This window comes from Colletes latitarsis, chromosome 7 (assembly GCF_051014445.1).
Source record: "Colletes latitarsis isolate SP2378_abdomen chromosome 7, iyColLati1, whole genome shotgun sequence".
NCBI lineage: Eukaryota > Metazoa > Arthropoda > Insecta > Hymenoptera > Colletidae > Colletes > Colletes latitarsis.
The window spans coordinates 18,287,889-18,305,411 of NC_135140.1; the positions used below are offsets into that span (position 1 = coordinate 18,287,889).

At 42.7% G+C, this 17,523-nt stretch overlaps 1 protein-coding gene across 4 annotated transcripts in view; it reads left to right on the top strand.

The window, feature by feature from the left end:
* Nucleotides 1-14,665, top strand: part of Cdase (neutral ceramidase) — a 35,745-nt gene extending 21,080 nt beyond the window's left edge. For all 4 annotated transcript variants that reach the window (XM_076768241.1, XM_076768238.1, XM_076768239.1 and 1 more), the window contains exons 8-15: nucleotides 10,358-10,480; nucleotides 11,065-11,259; nucleotides 11,580-11,810; nucleotides 12,116-12,211; nucleotides 12,379-12,549; nucleotides 13,069-13,184; nucleotides 13,776-13,944; nucleotides 14,364-14,665. In XM_076768241.1, the coding sequence (XP_076624356.1) occupies nucleotides 10,358-10,480; nucleotides 11,065-11,259; nucleotides 11,580-11,810; nucleotides 12,116-12,211; nucleotides 12,379-12,549; nucleotides 13,069-13,184; nucleotides 13,776-13,944; nucleotides 14,364-14,408 (1,146 nt within the window). In that variant the 3' untranslated portion in view covers nucleotides 14,409-14,665. The remainder of the gene's footprint in view (nucleotides 1-10,357; nucleotides 10,481-11,064; nucleotides 11,260-11,579; nucleotides 11,811-12,115; nucleotides 12,212-12,378; nucleotides 12,550-13,068; nucleotides 13,185-13,775; nucleotides 13,945-14,363) is intronic.
* Nucleotides 14,666-17,523: the final 2,858 nt, after the last annotated feature.

A 17,523-nucleotide genomic window follows, 5' to 3' on the forward strand; every position in this document is an offset into this window, starting at 1 on the left:
CATCCCGGCCTTGGATACTTCGTTAGATTTTAAATAGTGATTTTTATTGCAACTCTGTACCTCCGCAAACTGATACACTATCATCCAAATTGAGTGACGACGACCTAAAAATGATTGGACAATGTTTCACGCTGGACTGTATTTGGATGGTTCTAGCTTCTGTTTATGTGTTTTGAGAACACAGTGAATGCGTGGGAAGATCGAGAGTTTTGTCACGTATCTTACAGGTGCTCAAGACGTTCAAACACAAGACTGCACTGTCTTTTTAGCATGTCTGACGTATCATAGACCGCGAACAAAGTATCACTTAAAATACAAAAAGTTTCAAAAAGATAGGTTAAAAGTTTAAACTGAACCTCTCTCCCCGTAAGAACTCCTAATTTCGAGGCACCAGGTTTTGAAATCAAAAGAACCTTCGTTAAAACCCACATCTCGATACTAAAACAAAATAGAAATTGTCCTGTGCTGCGTCAAATTCGTGTGAAATTAATAGCAATGCATTTGAGAGGATTCGCCGATTAAAATGAGTCCAAACACGACCTGATTCGGACCATCCTCGATTACACGTGATTGGCGTAGGCGTTTCCAAAACTAAAAAAATTATTCGAATCACGTTTTAGCGTACCAAACATGGTCCGATCGACGTCGTGTTGGGGTTCATTTTCATTGTGGAAGTTTCGCCAATACGTTAATGATATTTTCACGAAGATATGAAGAAAAATTTATTTGAAATTATCTCGAGCAAGGGCTAATAAGAATCGTTAATTAGCAGAGTTATTACGTTCTTCCTGTTGAATAAATATGAGAAGGGGGTGATCGATTATGGTTAAGGGTATAAATTAGGCCTTGAAACCTAGAGTTATTGCAAAATAATCCTACAAAGGCGTGGTCCTCCTTAACTCCTCTCAAATGACGCAACAATACATTCAACAAAGCTCGTTTGTCCACTTGAACCAATGACGCTGTTCTCTCACGCGTTATGAGACGCGCATGGACGTTATGCAAAAACGACGATTTCGCTCGTTTATTGCGACCAACCAGGTCAAGAGCGACTATTATAGAAAAACGGGACTCAACGTTCTGCATTCCCTTTCTTTTTTTTATTCGTCCTTTTTATCAAACTCAATTTCATCGAATCAATTCACATTCCAGTTGTTATCGATCCAGGAAGAATATTTCAAATATTTTTAAGTGCCTCGTGCAGAAAAATTAAAAGAAAAATTGATTAGAAAATTGAAAAATAGTTGGATACGCCCTAAAGTAATTCTGAGAAGATTTAGCAACAACTTTGCCAGCTTTTGTTCTATTTATTCGCACCAGAGGGCGTCGACGTTTACATAATTAACCTAAAAAGATAAATTGAAGGCCCTATTCTTTCAACGTCCATTACGCAGTCGCGTCTTATTCACAATGGCGGCGATTGGATTTCACAGAACCCTTTGTTACACCGACGGTTTGCTACACTATAATCTATATCTTTCGAGGTGACGAAAATTCGACGATTTCGCAAAGATTCTCCTTTCGAACTTTCGTTTTCAACGAGTACTTTTCCATGGATTTCCGTGTGACGTCGCCATTAATCGGTGGACCGACAAAGGAGGATATGTACAGTGATACGATTCAAATAAGATTCGTAGAAACGATTTGGTATTCTCGACTCGCAGAGTAATTCATGACTGGAGGTAAAAATATCGTTAAAACGTAGCAGGGATATCACGGGACGACGATCAAACGTTTGCATAAAGATGCGACTGCGCATCCTCGTCACGTGACGTTGCCACACGGGTCACGTGACTTTTGAATTCCGACGCTCGAAACGACCGCGAACGTCTACGTGAGTTATTTGTAAAATTAAATGTCCTGGATCTTAAATCACTGTCTTTTTAGAATCGTCGAACGACCAAAAAGTGATTTAACTTGCAAAGGAAAATGTTATTTGTTTGGAAAGCGATCAATTTTTCAAAAATAAAATTCGTCGAAATGCTCGATTATTAAATTTTGCTCGAATTGTACCGTAATCGTAACGAAAGGATCGAAAGGTAAATAAAATTGATCGTCGAGACTGCTTGACACTGTTTCTCGAATAAAAATATCGAAGCTGAAAGACAACCGGTTCTCTTATTTGATATTTAACGTCGTACGTCGTTCGTAACTTCGAGTGGTTTTTCTTCGCGTGTCGCAGACGCATTGAAGAAACAAATCCTTGAGGAATCGTTTCGCAGATCTGACTGGTCAGATGTAAAAACGCCTAATAATAATAACGCCGCCAAACCTTGGACTGGTCCCATTTGGGGACAAACGGTCTTTCGAACGTTCTTTCCTTATTTCGTCGAAGCAAAACTTGTAGAAGCGATTCGATCCCGAAGAAGGGCCTTGTCGAAGCGAGGACGTACTTTACGGCCAGTTGAAGTAGATAGTGTCCGTGGTCAGACGGCGTGAAAGGGTCATTAAAGAGGAGTACCTGTTACTCGAGCCAGTCCGCGAGCAAAGCGTCGAGAGGCAATCCGTTAACACCTTTCGTCGTTTCAAAATTACACCGTCCTGTCGAATCTATGAAACATTATATTTTTTAAAAGAGATTTGAATTTTCGAGAGCATCGAAATTTATTTTGTTCGCGATACAATCGATCGGATCCGCCTGCTATAATAATATTTGTCGCAATCATTATTGTCCCCGTTGATTGCATCACACCTCGTTAACGAAATCACGGTGACAAGCGTGTAGTAGAGAAATTTGCGCGAGCAGGATTAAACGAAATCCACGTCGACCATGTCCCGGAATTTAGTCGTCAGTTTAGGGCTTCTATGATTAACAGGAATAATTAATACTGAATTTCGTAATAAAGTTTACAGATTCTAAATTTTATTGGCATTACACATTTCATTTCGCGTTAGGTTGCCTAATCGCGATGCAATATTCCCGTCTCACTGACCAACACTTTTCACGCGACAGCGTTCGAGAGAAGTGAAAGCACTTCGCGAACGAGCCCCGTTATTTCCCTTCCGATTCTAAAAGAAGCTTTAACTACGCGAAGCACGCGCTGCCTCGGACCTGGAAGAGGCCCAGAAACTCGTCTCTGTTACGATTCTAACAGCCGTGAAACCGTGAAAGGTTGACTCGTGACCGTAATGCCAACGCGAACGGGATACCTCGGTAATGCTCTAACACGGTTTACGCCCGTTCACCGCGTGTCATCGCGGCGACGTTTAATACGAAGTAGTCGAAATGGCAGAAGGAACGATCGCGGAAAACGGCTACACACTCCCACGGTTTGGGGCGTGTCTAACTGCTCGCCGCCAACTTCCGGTTCTGAGCGGCACCTGGCTGGCCCAACACTCTTCCACGATTCCTTTCAGCGGACTCTAAATCACTCACACCGTGAGTAATCTGGATCAAAATTATATTTTCAATAAGAACACGATATCAAAAATGCTCTTCATTTTTTTCAAATTAAAATTAAATTTTTGGCACATCGTTAATTTATTAATTAAATTTGTTTCTATATTTCCACCATTGTGGGATACAGTATACGAAATATAGCATTTGTATCGGTTGTATAAGAGACGCTTATCCATCGTGGGTCAAAGTACCCGTGGAGGACATCTGCATCGTTTTCACAGTTGCAAGGCATAGTTGGTTGAAGCACCTCATAATCATCATATGTAACACCTTTATCGCATCGCTGATCGCCGCGGTAGTTTTCACGGAAAGGTTTTCCGTCGGATTGATATTTTCAGCGCCAAGAGTCATATCTCTTTTCCTAATCGTGTGGCTCCCTGTTCGAAGGTTCTCCCCCTGTTCCTTCTCTCTCGGTTGCTCTCCTCCTGTCACGCCTCTGTCAATCGGATACAGGCGTGATGCAACTCATTGTTTACGAGCGGCATTTCAATACAATCGTGTGAGAACTCCGGCTGCAAAACGTGGGGAAGAAATGTCTTAGCGTATCCTTGGCACACCCCGATACACGTACCGTTTGTTGCGGCTGAGCCTTGCTCGAGTGAGGCCATTTTTATCACCCGAAATTCCTCTCTTCCGACATCAGTCGACAAATCCCCAATATGGTGGGTCTGTCACTTCTCTGAAGACCACAACCAGGTCTACCACTTGGGTATTCGGGAGCTGTACACTCATCTCTCTTTGAGTCATGCACCAAAGGGTTAAGAACGTTTTTCCTTAGGTCAATCTTGATATCAGAGTCTGAAACCATTCCCCAGGGACCTGGCCCTTCGACCATAAAGACAATTAGCGTCAGTTTAGCTCTATAGTGTTCAGTAGTACCTAGCTCAAAAGCTTAGGTTTGGGTTAGGCCTGGGTCCCAACCTCCTAGGTCCAAAGACATCATGTTCTACTCCTTATTACACCTCTAACTTTTGGTTTTGGACTTGGGACTAGCCCTTCCTTTATTATCCAAGTCTTCCCAGAGTCTCCCAACCCTTCAACCACAGGGATTAGCTGCTACTAAGCAGAGTATTCGAATCGCTCATCACTCCTGAGCCCACTAAACTGACCAGTGCTCCGTTAAATTTTGATACAGCTGAAAGGAGTACTTGTTCCTCTGAACAGGTACGAAAGGAGATATTGTGGCCACTCGAAGCAACGCGTAATAGTCGATGATGGGAAAAGAAACGAAATTTCGAGCCAGTCTCCTTCCTGATCGCTAGAAACTATCAATAAGAAACAGATGCGCTTGTCATTCTGGAGCAGTAGGACGACGGAGCCTCTGAATAGTTAACGCGAGTGCATTTGGATTTCACGCACACGCGGTGTTCCGGGGCAGACGAGAGTGAAACTTCCTCGGTTGAATAACCGTGTCGTAACTCAGAAGGAAGCTGATCTTTTACAATTTGCTTTTTCCCCACCTCGTGTCGTCGTTTCCTGGCGCATCAGCCGCCAGTGGACCCAAGTAAAAGTCCTCGGGATGGTGTGCACCTCGTCGAGACGAATCTCGAGGAACGTTCGGCAGCCCCTATGCATCAAACGTAAGTAAACGACGCTTCCTTCTAAAATCGTGACTACGGGTTTCTACAGTCTGGAAAGTGGACATTGTTACGCACGTTCCTCTCGCATCTAATTAAAACATAATTGAAGAGTTACGCAAACGTCACGGTAGCGAAAGGGGGCCATAGTTGCGCAAATTCGACGGGCAACGGGAACCACGAGGGATTTAACTTCGATGATCCGACCTCGCCGCGCCGAATTTACGAGCAATTTTGTTGGCCTGCGTAGCCGGCGATCCGCGAGTCTCGCAACTTCCGGGTGATTCATGCGCGGGCACCTTAAAATCGAGCGTTGCGACAGGGCTAGTTTCACGGATGGCGGAGAAAATTGAGATGTACGAGATTCTGAAGATTACTTCCCTTTTGCGGTCGTCTCGTCTGTGTACCAGGCGCTTGATGAAACGTGGGCGTGACCGTCGGGCATGGACTAAACACAGAGAAGCGGCGAAGAAAGTTTGTACGATGTCAAAGGTCGTGTATAATCTTAATTCCGAGTAATAGCAGTTTGCACCATCGTGATAATTCTCTAGACGAAATAGAGTAACTTATTCCACTTGGTTATTTGTAATTAATATTTAATGTCTTAGTGCAACGTCGATCAAAGGTCGTTCAATAATTATTGTCTCTATAAATGCAGCCTCTATCAAGATTTTATTGATAGTCGTCACATTTATAGCGACTGCATCTATAAATGGGGCCTCTATCAAGTTTAATTTATAGTTGTGGTGTCTGCTCTATCAAAGTGTCGTTTATAGTGATTTATGATAGTTGTCCTTATAGCATCTATTGAAGGTTGAATCCACTGTTATAGCTTCTATAAAGTCTGTCAAAATTTAATTCATAGTGATTGCAGGCTACTTTTATAGTTGTAGTATTTATTAAGGTTGCATAACGATAGTTTCTCGATAGAATAAACCTGCCGAGACTAGATCTATACATTTATATTGCTTCTGTACGTGCAGCCTCTATTGGGACACCTATGATATCTATAGAACTTGTACTTATAATGATTGCATCTTTGAACGTCAATTATCCTGATAATTCCTCGGTATCGTGGTCTAATTTCCCACTTGGACGCGTCAAACGTTAGCCCAGTACGGCCACCGCCGTGATTACCCCAAGGAGTTCTAATTGCCGCGGCCAATTTGATCCCACGATGAAAGAACACCTCGTAGTCCATGAGCAAGGGTCGATTACCGCTCGTGTGTTGTCGAGGCGGGCGAATGAGGAGACACAGAATCGAAGGATAGGACACAGTACGAACAGAGGCAGGTAGGACAAGATAGAGTGAGCGAGGAAAAAATGGAACGAGCCGAACCGGCATGGCGATCCACGTGTTTACACGTTCCTGTTCCCACGTATGTTGAAGCAGGACTTTGCAATCGCTTACTATCTCGCCTCATTATGTCGCTTATCTCGGATCTCGAGAGACACGATTCTGCTTCCGCGCATGAAAATCTTTTGCCCGCGAGCCCGACGCGTCGTATACGTGCGTCGTTACAATCCAGACGCTGGCAATTTGTTATGAGTTAATTTCTGCTGAATGAGATCAGATGAAACAGGACTAGACGAAGTAGTCGAAGGTCAGCATTTCATGCGTTGACATACATAGGTGGCCCTAAATTGTGGACGATACGTCCACTGTCAGGCAAAATATTTCGCTAACTTTAGCTTCTTAATTACCATAATAAGTTTAGGATAGCCTAGGTTCAACATTACATATTCTAAATTACGTATCGTTGCTCAAATATTCCTCTTAGTTCTCTCAAACTAAAGTGTCAAAGTATCGAACTGACGACGTAATAGACGCGCCGCCATATTGCTTTCTGTGCCCACGTGTCTAGATGGCGCTGAGAGCTACATCTTCATTTTTTTTAAATTACACAGAATTTAAAGTCTGATTTAGAATTTATAAGCAATTGGATCGTATAAAAAATGTTATTTTTCATTTTTGCGCATAGAATCATCCCCTATTCGTCGCAGAACACCCTGTGCATGACAACTTATGCACGATAATCTGTATCTAAGAGATATAGTGGGACAGGGGATCGTATGAAAATGTCGAAAGAGTAGTAGAGCCGATTCGAACAACCCAAGTGTTCTCTATCTCTCTTTGCAAGGATCGTCGAGACGTCACGCGATACATCCGATGAAAACCGCATCGACAGTCGATCCGGCTGATCGAGTGGGAAAGTGCAACCGGTGGAGGCTGATTCTAAGCTGCTTCCCAGTAAACGCCACACCCTACCGAGACTTTGTGAATCACGAGACACGATTCATGCTCGGCGCTCGCAAGGACGACGTCGTTTTCTTCCTCGAACAACTGCAGGGGACTTTTTCTCCGCCGGGAGACCTCGCGAATCACGCTGGGCAGAGGTTTCACACGTCTCGCGGTAGCGAAAGGCGTTTAGCCGATACTCGACTGTTGCTATCTCGAAATTGGAGTACGAAAATTTATGTGCTACCTGTTTCTGCTGTGCTCTCTCGTTCCACGGTTTGCCAATCATCTTCGATTAAATTTCTTCCCATGGATGACGTACATTCGTACTGTTTGCGTTCCTTGAATCAATACTTCATCCACGACCCTCGTCGAGAAGTGGGATTGCTCGGTCATCGGAGGTTCTGCCTCGTTGAATGAACGAACAATCTTTCCTAGGACCGTGACTGTTCGATTCAACGCAGCACGGAGAATCCGTGAACGGTAAATGGTTCAATGTCGATCGACGGAAGGCTTAAATCATACTACCGTAATAACCGTAACGCGTGTGAACGTAAGGACTCGTCAGCTCCCACTTCATTATGGATGCACCACTGCGTGTAAATACGTACCGCGTAATTAACGACGGACCTATGATGAAAACTTATTTGGCGCTTGCATCCATCGACGAGAAAATCACGAGATCGAGACACGGTTCTTCCCTCTTTCAAGCAAACATTTTTACCCCGGATTTGAGTCACTAGGACATCCCTTACTGTTCATATTTAAGTAGCGTTCTATTGTTATATCTCATGTTATACTTTCCTCGTCGGACACTGTACGCGAAGCTGTGCCTCGGTTCAAGATACAATTCGCTACCTACCCCGCTTTCAAGCAAACTAACGATTTTGTCGTTCGAAAGCGGGAAAAATTTTATATTATTAGTTTTTACGGTTGTAAAGGGAATACTTTTGAATGAAATTATAAATTTTCGAATACCTATAAATTCAACTTAATTAACTCGGAGTTTTTTTATGAATGACTTGCAATCTCGCTTTGTTACCACGTTGACAGCTCAAATTAATCCTGCCTTTGGCAGATTCTCTTTATGGTAGCTCTCGATCAATTACCAATATTTCAAACTGCAGCGCGAAGGTATTCATTAACTTACGAGCTTCTCTATAGCTGGACATAGTGATCGATGCCTTTTAGCAGACGTTGCAACAGCAATCCTCATGCTATTAACATAAATTAAATAATTCTTGTCACTGATAAACATGAAATTAAATCACTAAAAACATTGATTCGTACTGCTGATATACATTTTTCTATCGTTTAATTTTTTCCAAATTTCAATTGTTTGAGTATGAAATTGAATAAAGTTCAGCCCCATAGAGCTCAAGTGTCCTTTTGATCATCCACACCTTCAATGATGTGACAACGTCAAAGAAATATGCTCGATTGAATAATTATGAACTGCAGCGTATCCGCCTAAGATCGCCATTGTCAGGTTGCACGCCATTTTATTGACAGCAATTAACACTAATTCATACTCTGACTCGTGTCGTATCTTGTAACGAGACGATAGACGTTTGCACGAACAATCAGATTCATGTTTACCTGCTTAGAATGTCTTCCAAATGCAATAGCTGTCGCTTGCACAATTTAACTCTGTACTACTGCATCGTTCGTCGCCATCCTTCGCCACTGTAGACAAGAGTTGCATGAATCGAGGCATGTGCCTCTCAAGTTGCAAAAATCGTTCTCAAAGGTGCACTATGCACCCTAGGTATTTTCGAAGATGAGAACAAGTGATATGGGGGACCAGGAGTCAAAATCAGGGGACTTTGAAGTGACGTAACTTGTAACCGATCAGTAAGGCGTTTCCTCTCGCCAGGACTCGAGTCCTCCCTACTTTGGGAAACACTGGCCTATTCCATCTGTCTGTCGCGGCGACTCTATGTCTTCGTTCCATGCATGCCGTGTCGCTCTCTATCAGAGATCGCATCTTCGTGCACACGCAACCTTACCTTCCGCCACTTTCCCTCGGTCGCGCGCATGGAAACGTGGTAGTGCGTGGCGCGCGAGGCCGAACGATCGGCGCTGCAATCGCGCGCGGTCAAGAACACCGCACCAAGGAAGCTTTTATTAATAGCGGCGATTCGCGTCAATGACGGGGGTTGGTATTGCATCGAGGAAATGGTCGACGATTAATGTCAAGGGACAGGACGTTCGATTTTGGTCGATAGGTGTCAGTCTTGGCTATAGATTTCCTCCATTCCGGCCATTTACCTCGATTTTCTGGTCGCGAATAGATAAATTAATATAAGAAACGTAGAAAAAAGTCGTGGCCCCGTAAAAAACGAAGTGGTATAATCCATTTCTCGTTTTGGAGACCCGAGAGCCCTAAATCCGTACGCGACAGGTCGCAATTCATTAATCTTCATCCCCTTTGTCACGTAGCAAGAAAGTTAAAACTCCTATCTGACAGAGAAAGGAACCCAACTGTATCAAATCGACTTTAACGATATTTTGTAGGACGATAGAATATGTATTTTTGTAAAGAGATAAGTGTGCTCTATGATGGAGTACTCTAGCTAAGTGTGCTCTATAATAGAGTACTATATTCAAGTGTGCTCTATAATAAAGTACTCTAGTCAAGTGTGATCTATGATAGAGTACTATATTCAAGTGTGCTCTATAATAGAGTACTCTAGTCAAGTGTGCTCTATAATAGAGTACTCTAACCAAGTATGCTCTATAATAGAGTACTGCCATTAAGTGTACTCTACAATAAAATAGTTTAAATAGATAGAAATTAATAATTCTTAATAAGAATTGCACTGTAAATGCTGTGGGGTAATATTTGCACCGTCACAAGCGCCATCTACTTTCCACGGTTGAACAACCGCGCAAGAATAGGGGTCTGATTAACATACGTCTCGCCTGCTCTTTAACCGTGACGCGGTCAGCGAAGAGCGTTCTCCAGTTTCGAGAGTAGATATTAGCATCATAAAGCAGAAACACGGAGGATTGGTTTCTAGCCTTAGAGAGGCGGATATGCGTTTCGTGCGTGCCTGGCTGGGTCGTGTACACACAGCGTTGCGTTGTTCCCGCTATGACTCGATTCCATATTCACGTTTCGTTGCCCGGTGATTGCAGCGCCTGTGGCAGGATGGGAACGCCAAGGAAGTGATCGGGCCCCTCCGTGTGGTTCATCGCTACGTAAACATGCCGGAACAAACGGCCGAATTCTACAACGATACCACGCAAAAGACCGAAAAGGTGAGTTTTATTATTCATTATTTAGTTGAGCCCTCAACTTTTTCGAAACGCAATCTTAATTTTATCTTTCTATGTTATTTTACTGTTACGATCAATTGGTTAAGAGTTTCCGGGATATCACAAACACACAGATTTTGAAACTGAGTAGGTATTCGCAGTGTCGATCACACGATATGTGGTTATTATTCAGCTCGATAGATCATCCTTTTCACACCTTATTGCATCGTGCTATTCACTTCCTTCGACACGCATTCCTCGATTCCAGACCCAGATAAAAAAGGTCGACTTTTTGGAACAAGACAGTTAATACGAAAGAAGTAATCCTCGAAGCGTCGAATTATTTTTATAAATTTATTATTTGCCAGACAAATATTTTTCCCTTGCGACCGTTGGATAATTTCGGGGTTGAAGGGCTGGAGGGTTGAACAACCACTAAATTCAAAGATAACGACCGTGGAAAGATTAAAATTGGATAGCCCGTGAATACCCTGTCGTTACTTCCAGACAGTTAAGTTAAAATGTGACCCTCGTACGGGTCTGCGGCGGGACAGTTTTGTTCATCGATTTCTACTCGATTTGCCCAGGTTCATGGCTGTCAGCCAGCCATGGGATACAGTTTTGCAGCGGGAACGATCGACGGACCAGGCTCCTTCGCGTTCGAGCAAGGCACCACCACGGCGAATCCTCTGTGGAACGCTGTTAGAAATTTACTGGCCGTCCCCACGGCGGAGGACATCGAGTGTCATGGCGCGAAACCGATTTTGCTTGCCACTGGACGGGTAAATATCCCTAGGAAAAATTCCCTAGGATCGCAGATTTCCATAAGCTTCAAAAGTGCTCTTGACCTTGCGACACGTTGCAGGGGGGAGGATTCTGAGTGGCCATTTATGACTAAAAGATTCTCAATTTTATTTATACAGGCTGTTTCAGTACCTACCCCTTTGCAACGTATCCCAAAGTCAAGGTCACTAGAGCCACGACCCCTTTTTCCAGAGAATTATCCTATTCTTTGTTGAGAACACCATGAGTTTTAGTTCCACGTTTGAAAATTGTGGTGATTTTTGAATTTATCCTGTATAAATGTGGGGACATTTTTTAGATGACTCTACCGTACGAATGGCAGCCAAAAATCATCGCGACACAGGTCGCGCTGATCGGGAACGTCGTGATCGCCGGTGTGCCAGGAGAGTTCACAACAATGTCCGGAAGAAGATTGCGACAGGCTATCAGCACGGTCATGAACGACGCGTCCAACGACGAAACCTCCGTCATAGTCGCCGGTCTTTGCAATAGTTACAGCGATTACATCACCACGCCGGAGGAGTATCAAGTAAATCGTGAATTACACTTACTCCCCCCTCGTTTTACATCCTTTCGGCGGGTTTGAGTCATTTTCTAACTATTACAATTAATAAAAACGCATTTTTCTTTGAGATTATGTTAAGACTGCTACAACCTTTAGATTAGTACTAAACTTAATAGTTTTCAAAACTTCATTAAATACGACTCTAAAAGGCTGATTTAAAATGGCTAACAGTCTCATCGGTGGTAGTTACTATATAAAACGAAAAAGTTTGCCCAATTTTTCGAGCAGAACGCAATAATTACATAAGTCGTATCATCGCAACTTTTCAGATTCAGAGGTACGAGGGGGCATCCACCATTTATGGGCCCCACACGCTCACTATTTACCTAAAAGTATACCAGGAGCTCGTGACGGCCGCCATTCTTGTAAGTACCCGTTCTTGGAGTCTAAATTCAACGCCCACCGAGAGATGGCGCTGGTTGCGTCCAATTTTCCCGCCAATGGGAGCGCGCATTCCTTTCAGGGCCATTCTTTTCAGCTCCCAACGCTACATAGAGATTTTATATCGACAGGAAATTTCTTATCGCTTCAGAAATCGCACGTTGATCCTGGACCCACGCCCCCTGACCTCAGGGAGAAGAATCTGCTCACCTTCGTGCCGCCAGTTCTCTACGACACCCCGAAATGGGGTCGGAATTTCGGAGATTGCATCAAACAACCTCAGAAACTCGCCGCGCCCGGGGATATCGTCACAGCGATTTTCGTAAGTACGGCCAGGGAGCTTTTTATTTTAAGTTTGGACACACGAAACGACGTCCATGACCCAGCCCGTCCACGCGAGCACGTTGTATAAGGGGGTTACGCAAAGTCTCATAATCGGGATTGTATACAGGGTCGCAATTCCATTTCGAGAATATCGTTGCAGTGCTTCGCGAGCCATTGAGCGACACGTACCGCGAAACCGACGATTTCTATTCGAAATACGCCACGCAATGGAAATGTGCTGTACTTCGATGAACATTGAGGCAGAAATTCGTAGCAAATTGATCGATGGATAATTAATTTTCTAGGAAATTAATTATCTAGGGAAATTAATTATCGATCAACGACGACGACGAGCCGTTTGGTGAAACGCTTTCAGTGACGATCACGTCGATGTGAGAAATTCTATATTTTCCAATACGAGAAAGAAGAATCGATTCACGGTTTGCGTGGAGAAGGAGAGAAGTGGAAACTTTAAATAACTTATCTGTTATTCGTTTATTTATTTTGTCTTGGACAGATCTCTGGTCATCCGCGTAACAATATGATGACAGAGAAAACATTCCTGACGATCGAGAGATTGACGGATGACGAAGTGTGGGTCCCGATGGCCACCGATGCAAGCTGGGAGACGAAGTACGTAAATCGTTCCGGTTATTTGCAATTTATATTTACGATATCGCCCAACACACCGGCACGTGCGCATCGATATTAGCTCGTCGCTTGAATTAACGAATGCAAATACTTGTCGTAAATATTCTGCGGAACATCGAACGTTTAATATTTTTCTTTTAAATTCGCATTAGAGATTCATGGAACGAGGAAAATGAGCAAATATTGTTGGACGTTAATATTGGAGGAGCAAAAACACGATTTACTTAATTGACTGAAGCTATATTAGTGCAATATTAGTGCATATGCAGAATGAAACCTCTTAAATCAACGTCGAAGTCTGTGTGTTTGTGATCTTCCCATAACTCCTCCTATTTTTGTCTAATTCAGATGGAATTTTCTCTAATTGCTTGGTGTACTTTGACAGAAAATATAGGCTAACTAATTTGCCGGAAATATGAGCTATTGTTAACAAATCGGGGCTGAATTGTTGCATTAATCGAGGTTATGGATTGCCATTAAATCTAACCCTATGTATATTCATAAAATCGATAATGGAGTATCAGGTCCGCCAGGCAGACAAATAATCGTATCCATTTGGTGTCAATGGTACAGATTCGAGTGGAAGAGGACATCCGTGGTTCTAGGCTCGAGTCAGGTGACCATTACGTGGCAAGTCCCGGAGGGCATCAAACAGGGTGAATATCGCGTTAGGCACAACGGCTACTATCGCTACATCTTAGGTGGCATCTTTCCGTACTACGGAGTATCGAACCATTTCAAGGTAAATTGAAAAGTCTGGGGAACATTGGTAAAATGTTCGTTCTTCTGCAATCTAATGTATATTTTCTGTTACAAACGACTACTGCCTCTAGTGGCTTTGTTCTGAGAACTGTTGCATATATCCCTAACGCAAATTAATGCAATAAGCGAGGCAATACTGTGGGTATTTTGAATTCTCAATATTACATGTCCTTCTGTCTAATATTATTCATTAATATATTCGAGAAACATAAACAGTGATTTCTTTGCAAGTATCCCTAACGAAAATTACAACACACATTTGATGCACTATTCAATACTGCATATCTTTCTGTCTAATTGGAAAATTCTTCTGTAATACCGTGATACAAGTTGGGTCCAAGGTGTCCATTCCTGACGATTAATTTGTAACCTAGTCATGTTCTGCATTGATCCTTTCAGGTGGTTTCTGGACCAAACACTCATGAAAGACGATATTATGGATAAACCATGGTTCTTGGATCCTGAATGGACTGCTTACGCTTAACTGACGACTGAATTCGATTACATTCAGTCACGAGGACCATGGTGTACCCGTTTAGAGACACCTCTCGCATTTCTTTTTGTACAGTGGTGTATATTGATCTCCTTGAACCGAGGCCACGGTTTCGGATCGAAATGTGCGCGTGGCGAGACTTCTCGAACTGATGTATTAAAAATGTGATCGTATGTCTAAATAGCAAATAAATAAAGATTTATCGAGATGGTTGTTATTTTCCGGGGACCATTCCGTAGGAGGTGTATTCGACGAAGGAGGGTGGATAGTTTTGCATGCAAAATATCTGGAACCGATAACCGTAGCCGCGCGATCGAGCTTAAAGAAACGTCCATAGCTCCTAACGTCGCACTTTATGGCGCAAAGTTCGAACGTAGAAAGTTTTGAGCAAGTACGTTCAGTCATTTCACGGTAGTAGACGCGATTCCTCTGCATACAGATGAGCCAAAAGTATGAAACTTTCTGCTGAAAGGATTTTCGTCCTTGAGCCACCGAACTTTTGTGATACTTGATTTACAACGCAAAATTTAAATACATTTTAAGGAAATTATATCTAGAACTCCTACTCTAACTATTTAACACTTGCTATAAACGAAAGTAATGTCTAGAGCTCCTGCTATAACTATAGAAATACCACTTGCTATAAACGGAAGTAATGTACCTTAATTTTGGTACCCTCCTTTCTCATCCCTCTGTATCTCTTGAACAATTAATTGCCTCAGTTTCTGATTCAGACGCCTGGACGATGCAGCGAGTAATACTCTGTTACGCAGATCACGAAGAGAAAATAGAAACCAGGGGTCCCCTTTTTAAAAATTAATCAAATTGGACGAAAGCAATTCCGTGGAACGTCTACGTTGATCCCGTTGTTGCGTAACGGACGCCGCAACATCGATAACTTTTTACTCGACACGAGAACCAGATTCCTGAGCTCGTCTTTTAATTAAATTTATTCGATTCGTATGGAAAACTACAGTTCGCCAATTATTCTCGTGTGTAAAAAATAACGGTAACTCAAATCGGTCGCTTTGCGTCAGTCGAACGTTTATTAATTCTAAGAATAAAGAGTCGACATACATACGATTCCTTTCGAAGTAACAGTTATCGAGGTTTTCAAAGGTGTTCCATGTTTTGAATTAAAATTGTGCATCTTTATACGTATAGTCCTAATAACCAGAGATTGCAAACGGAGCCCTGGGTCTTCTGGGACCCCTGAACCCCCTCTACTGGTCTCTGCGTACCTCAGTTGACCTCCTGATACTACTAACAGCGTATAATGATTTTTACTTCCTTCTTCTTGCTTCTGCCAACCTCTGCTGGCCCCTACCACAGTGCTCGCTCTTGTCTTTCTCGCAAGCGCTCGATCGAGCCCCCTATACGCTCTTCGACCGACTTCTAAACGGGCCATTCGAGCACGGACCAGCCTAGAACTCGTATTTACTCGTATTTTTCTAGTAATATATTTGTATTGCATCAAGAAGTATCGACTGAATAACAAAATAAATATACAGCACCAAAGAAAGGTTTTACTAACCCAACCTCGACAACACACCCGGTAGAAATTTGTCAGTTACGAGTTCAAAGGCCCCGTCAATAATCGCGAAACAAGGTCGAGCAGAATTTTTTTTATCGAACAGGTTATTCGAAAAAATAGGTTATTAACGCGTTTCTCTTTGCCGAGTAAAACGAACCGGGAAAATAACAGAGGACGTAAAAATGCAGTAAGGAATGCGGTCGATGGTTGTACGAAATCGACGAATATATTTATGAGGGGCCAATTAAGAATACATCCGGTTTCTGCTGGAAGTATCTCGTGACAACCATATTGGTTCTGGTACTGGTCTTCGATTACTGGAAATCATTTTTAACAGGCGGTACTTCCAAACCATTCGAAGTCCCTAATTGGACTCCATGGCAAACCATTTATGGGGTACAACGATATTCGTAATTAGCAATACTATAGAGTCATACTACGATATAGTAGTAGAGTAAAGTAGAGGAATATGTTATGATAGCATAATTGTGCGACATAATAGTAGTATAGCAGTATAGAGCAGTATTACTATACATATAGTAGTATAGAATAATGCTCTTGACTCATAATACGATATAGCAATAGAGTAGTATGATATAATAGTATAGTCGTACAGTGCAATAGTAGTACAACAGTATAGAGCATTATTATAGAGCAGTAGAACTATGTAGTAGCGTAGAGCACAACTAGAGGGGTGTGGAACAGTATAGGATGGTAGTATACACTGATAAAACAGTAATACAGGGTAGTAACAATAATATATCACAGTAATATAGCAGTATAGAGTAATATATAGTAGTACTCTATATTATTTCAGTAGAGTATGATACTATATAGTGACACAATAATAGTATGGCGTGCTTGTGCGACAATATATCATAGTACAACGTTTCTGCTTAACGTAAAAACAAATGGGGTCGATTTGGACAAAGGCAAGTGCCCTTGAACTGTCCTGGAATCCACCATGCATCGATTTTCCTCTATGAAATAACAATGATTCCGTCAACCTCCATCACCACTCTACCTTCAATTCCACCTTCTTTCCGGGGCGTATTAGGTGAAAGATTAAAGCGAGGCAACCGGGTGAAATCATCGTTTGGGGGGGCAATCGAACGGAACCATAAATCAAAGAAGTCGATCCACCTAACCTAACCCCGTCGGAAAAACGATACGGAGCGTTGCTACGCGGAAAACTCGCGGGATGCTGTGCGACGAAAGAAACTAGAGATGAACAGGGAGGGGACCTCGGGGAGACCTTGCATCTACGAGTTAAACGACGCGAACCGAATTCGACACTTCTCGACAGAAACCGAGGACGTTCGGCTCTTCTTTCGAGGGAAGGATAGAATTACACCTAGGAGGATGAACCGGAGCGGCGGAGGGTTGTTTCACCCGCGAAACGTACCCAGAATTGGACGGAAAAGAGTATTATTATGGAACGTCTCGGAGAATCTCGATTACGCGTTGGCTTTGAACGACTCAGTGAACTCGATCAAGGGATATGCATTTCTCATCGAATTTTTTTTGTAATA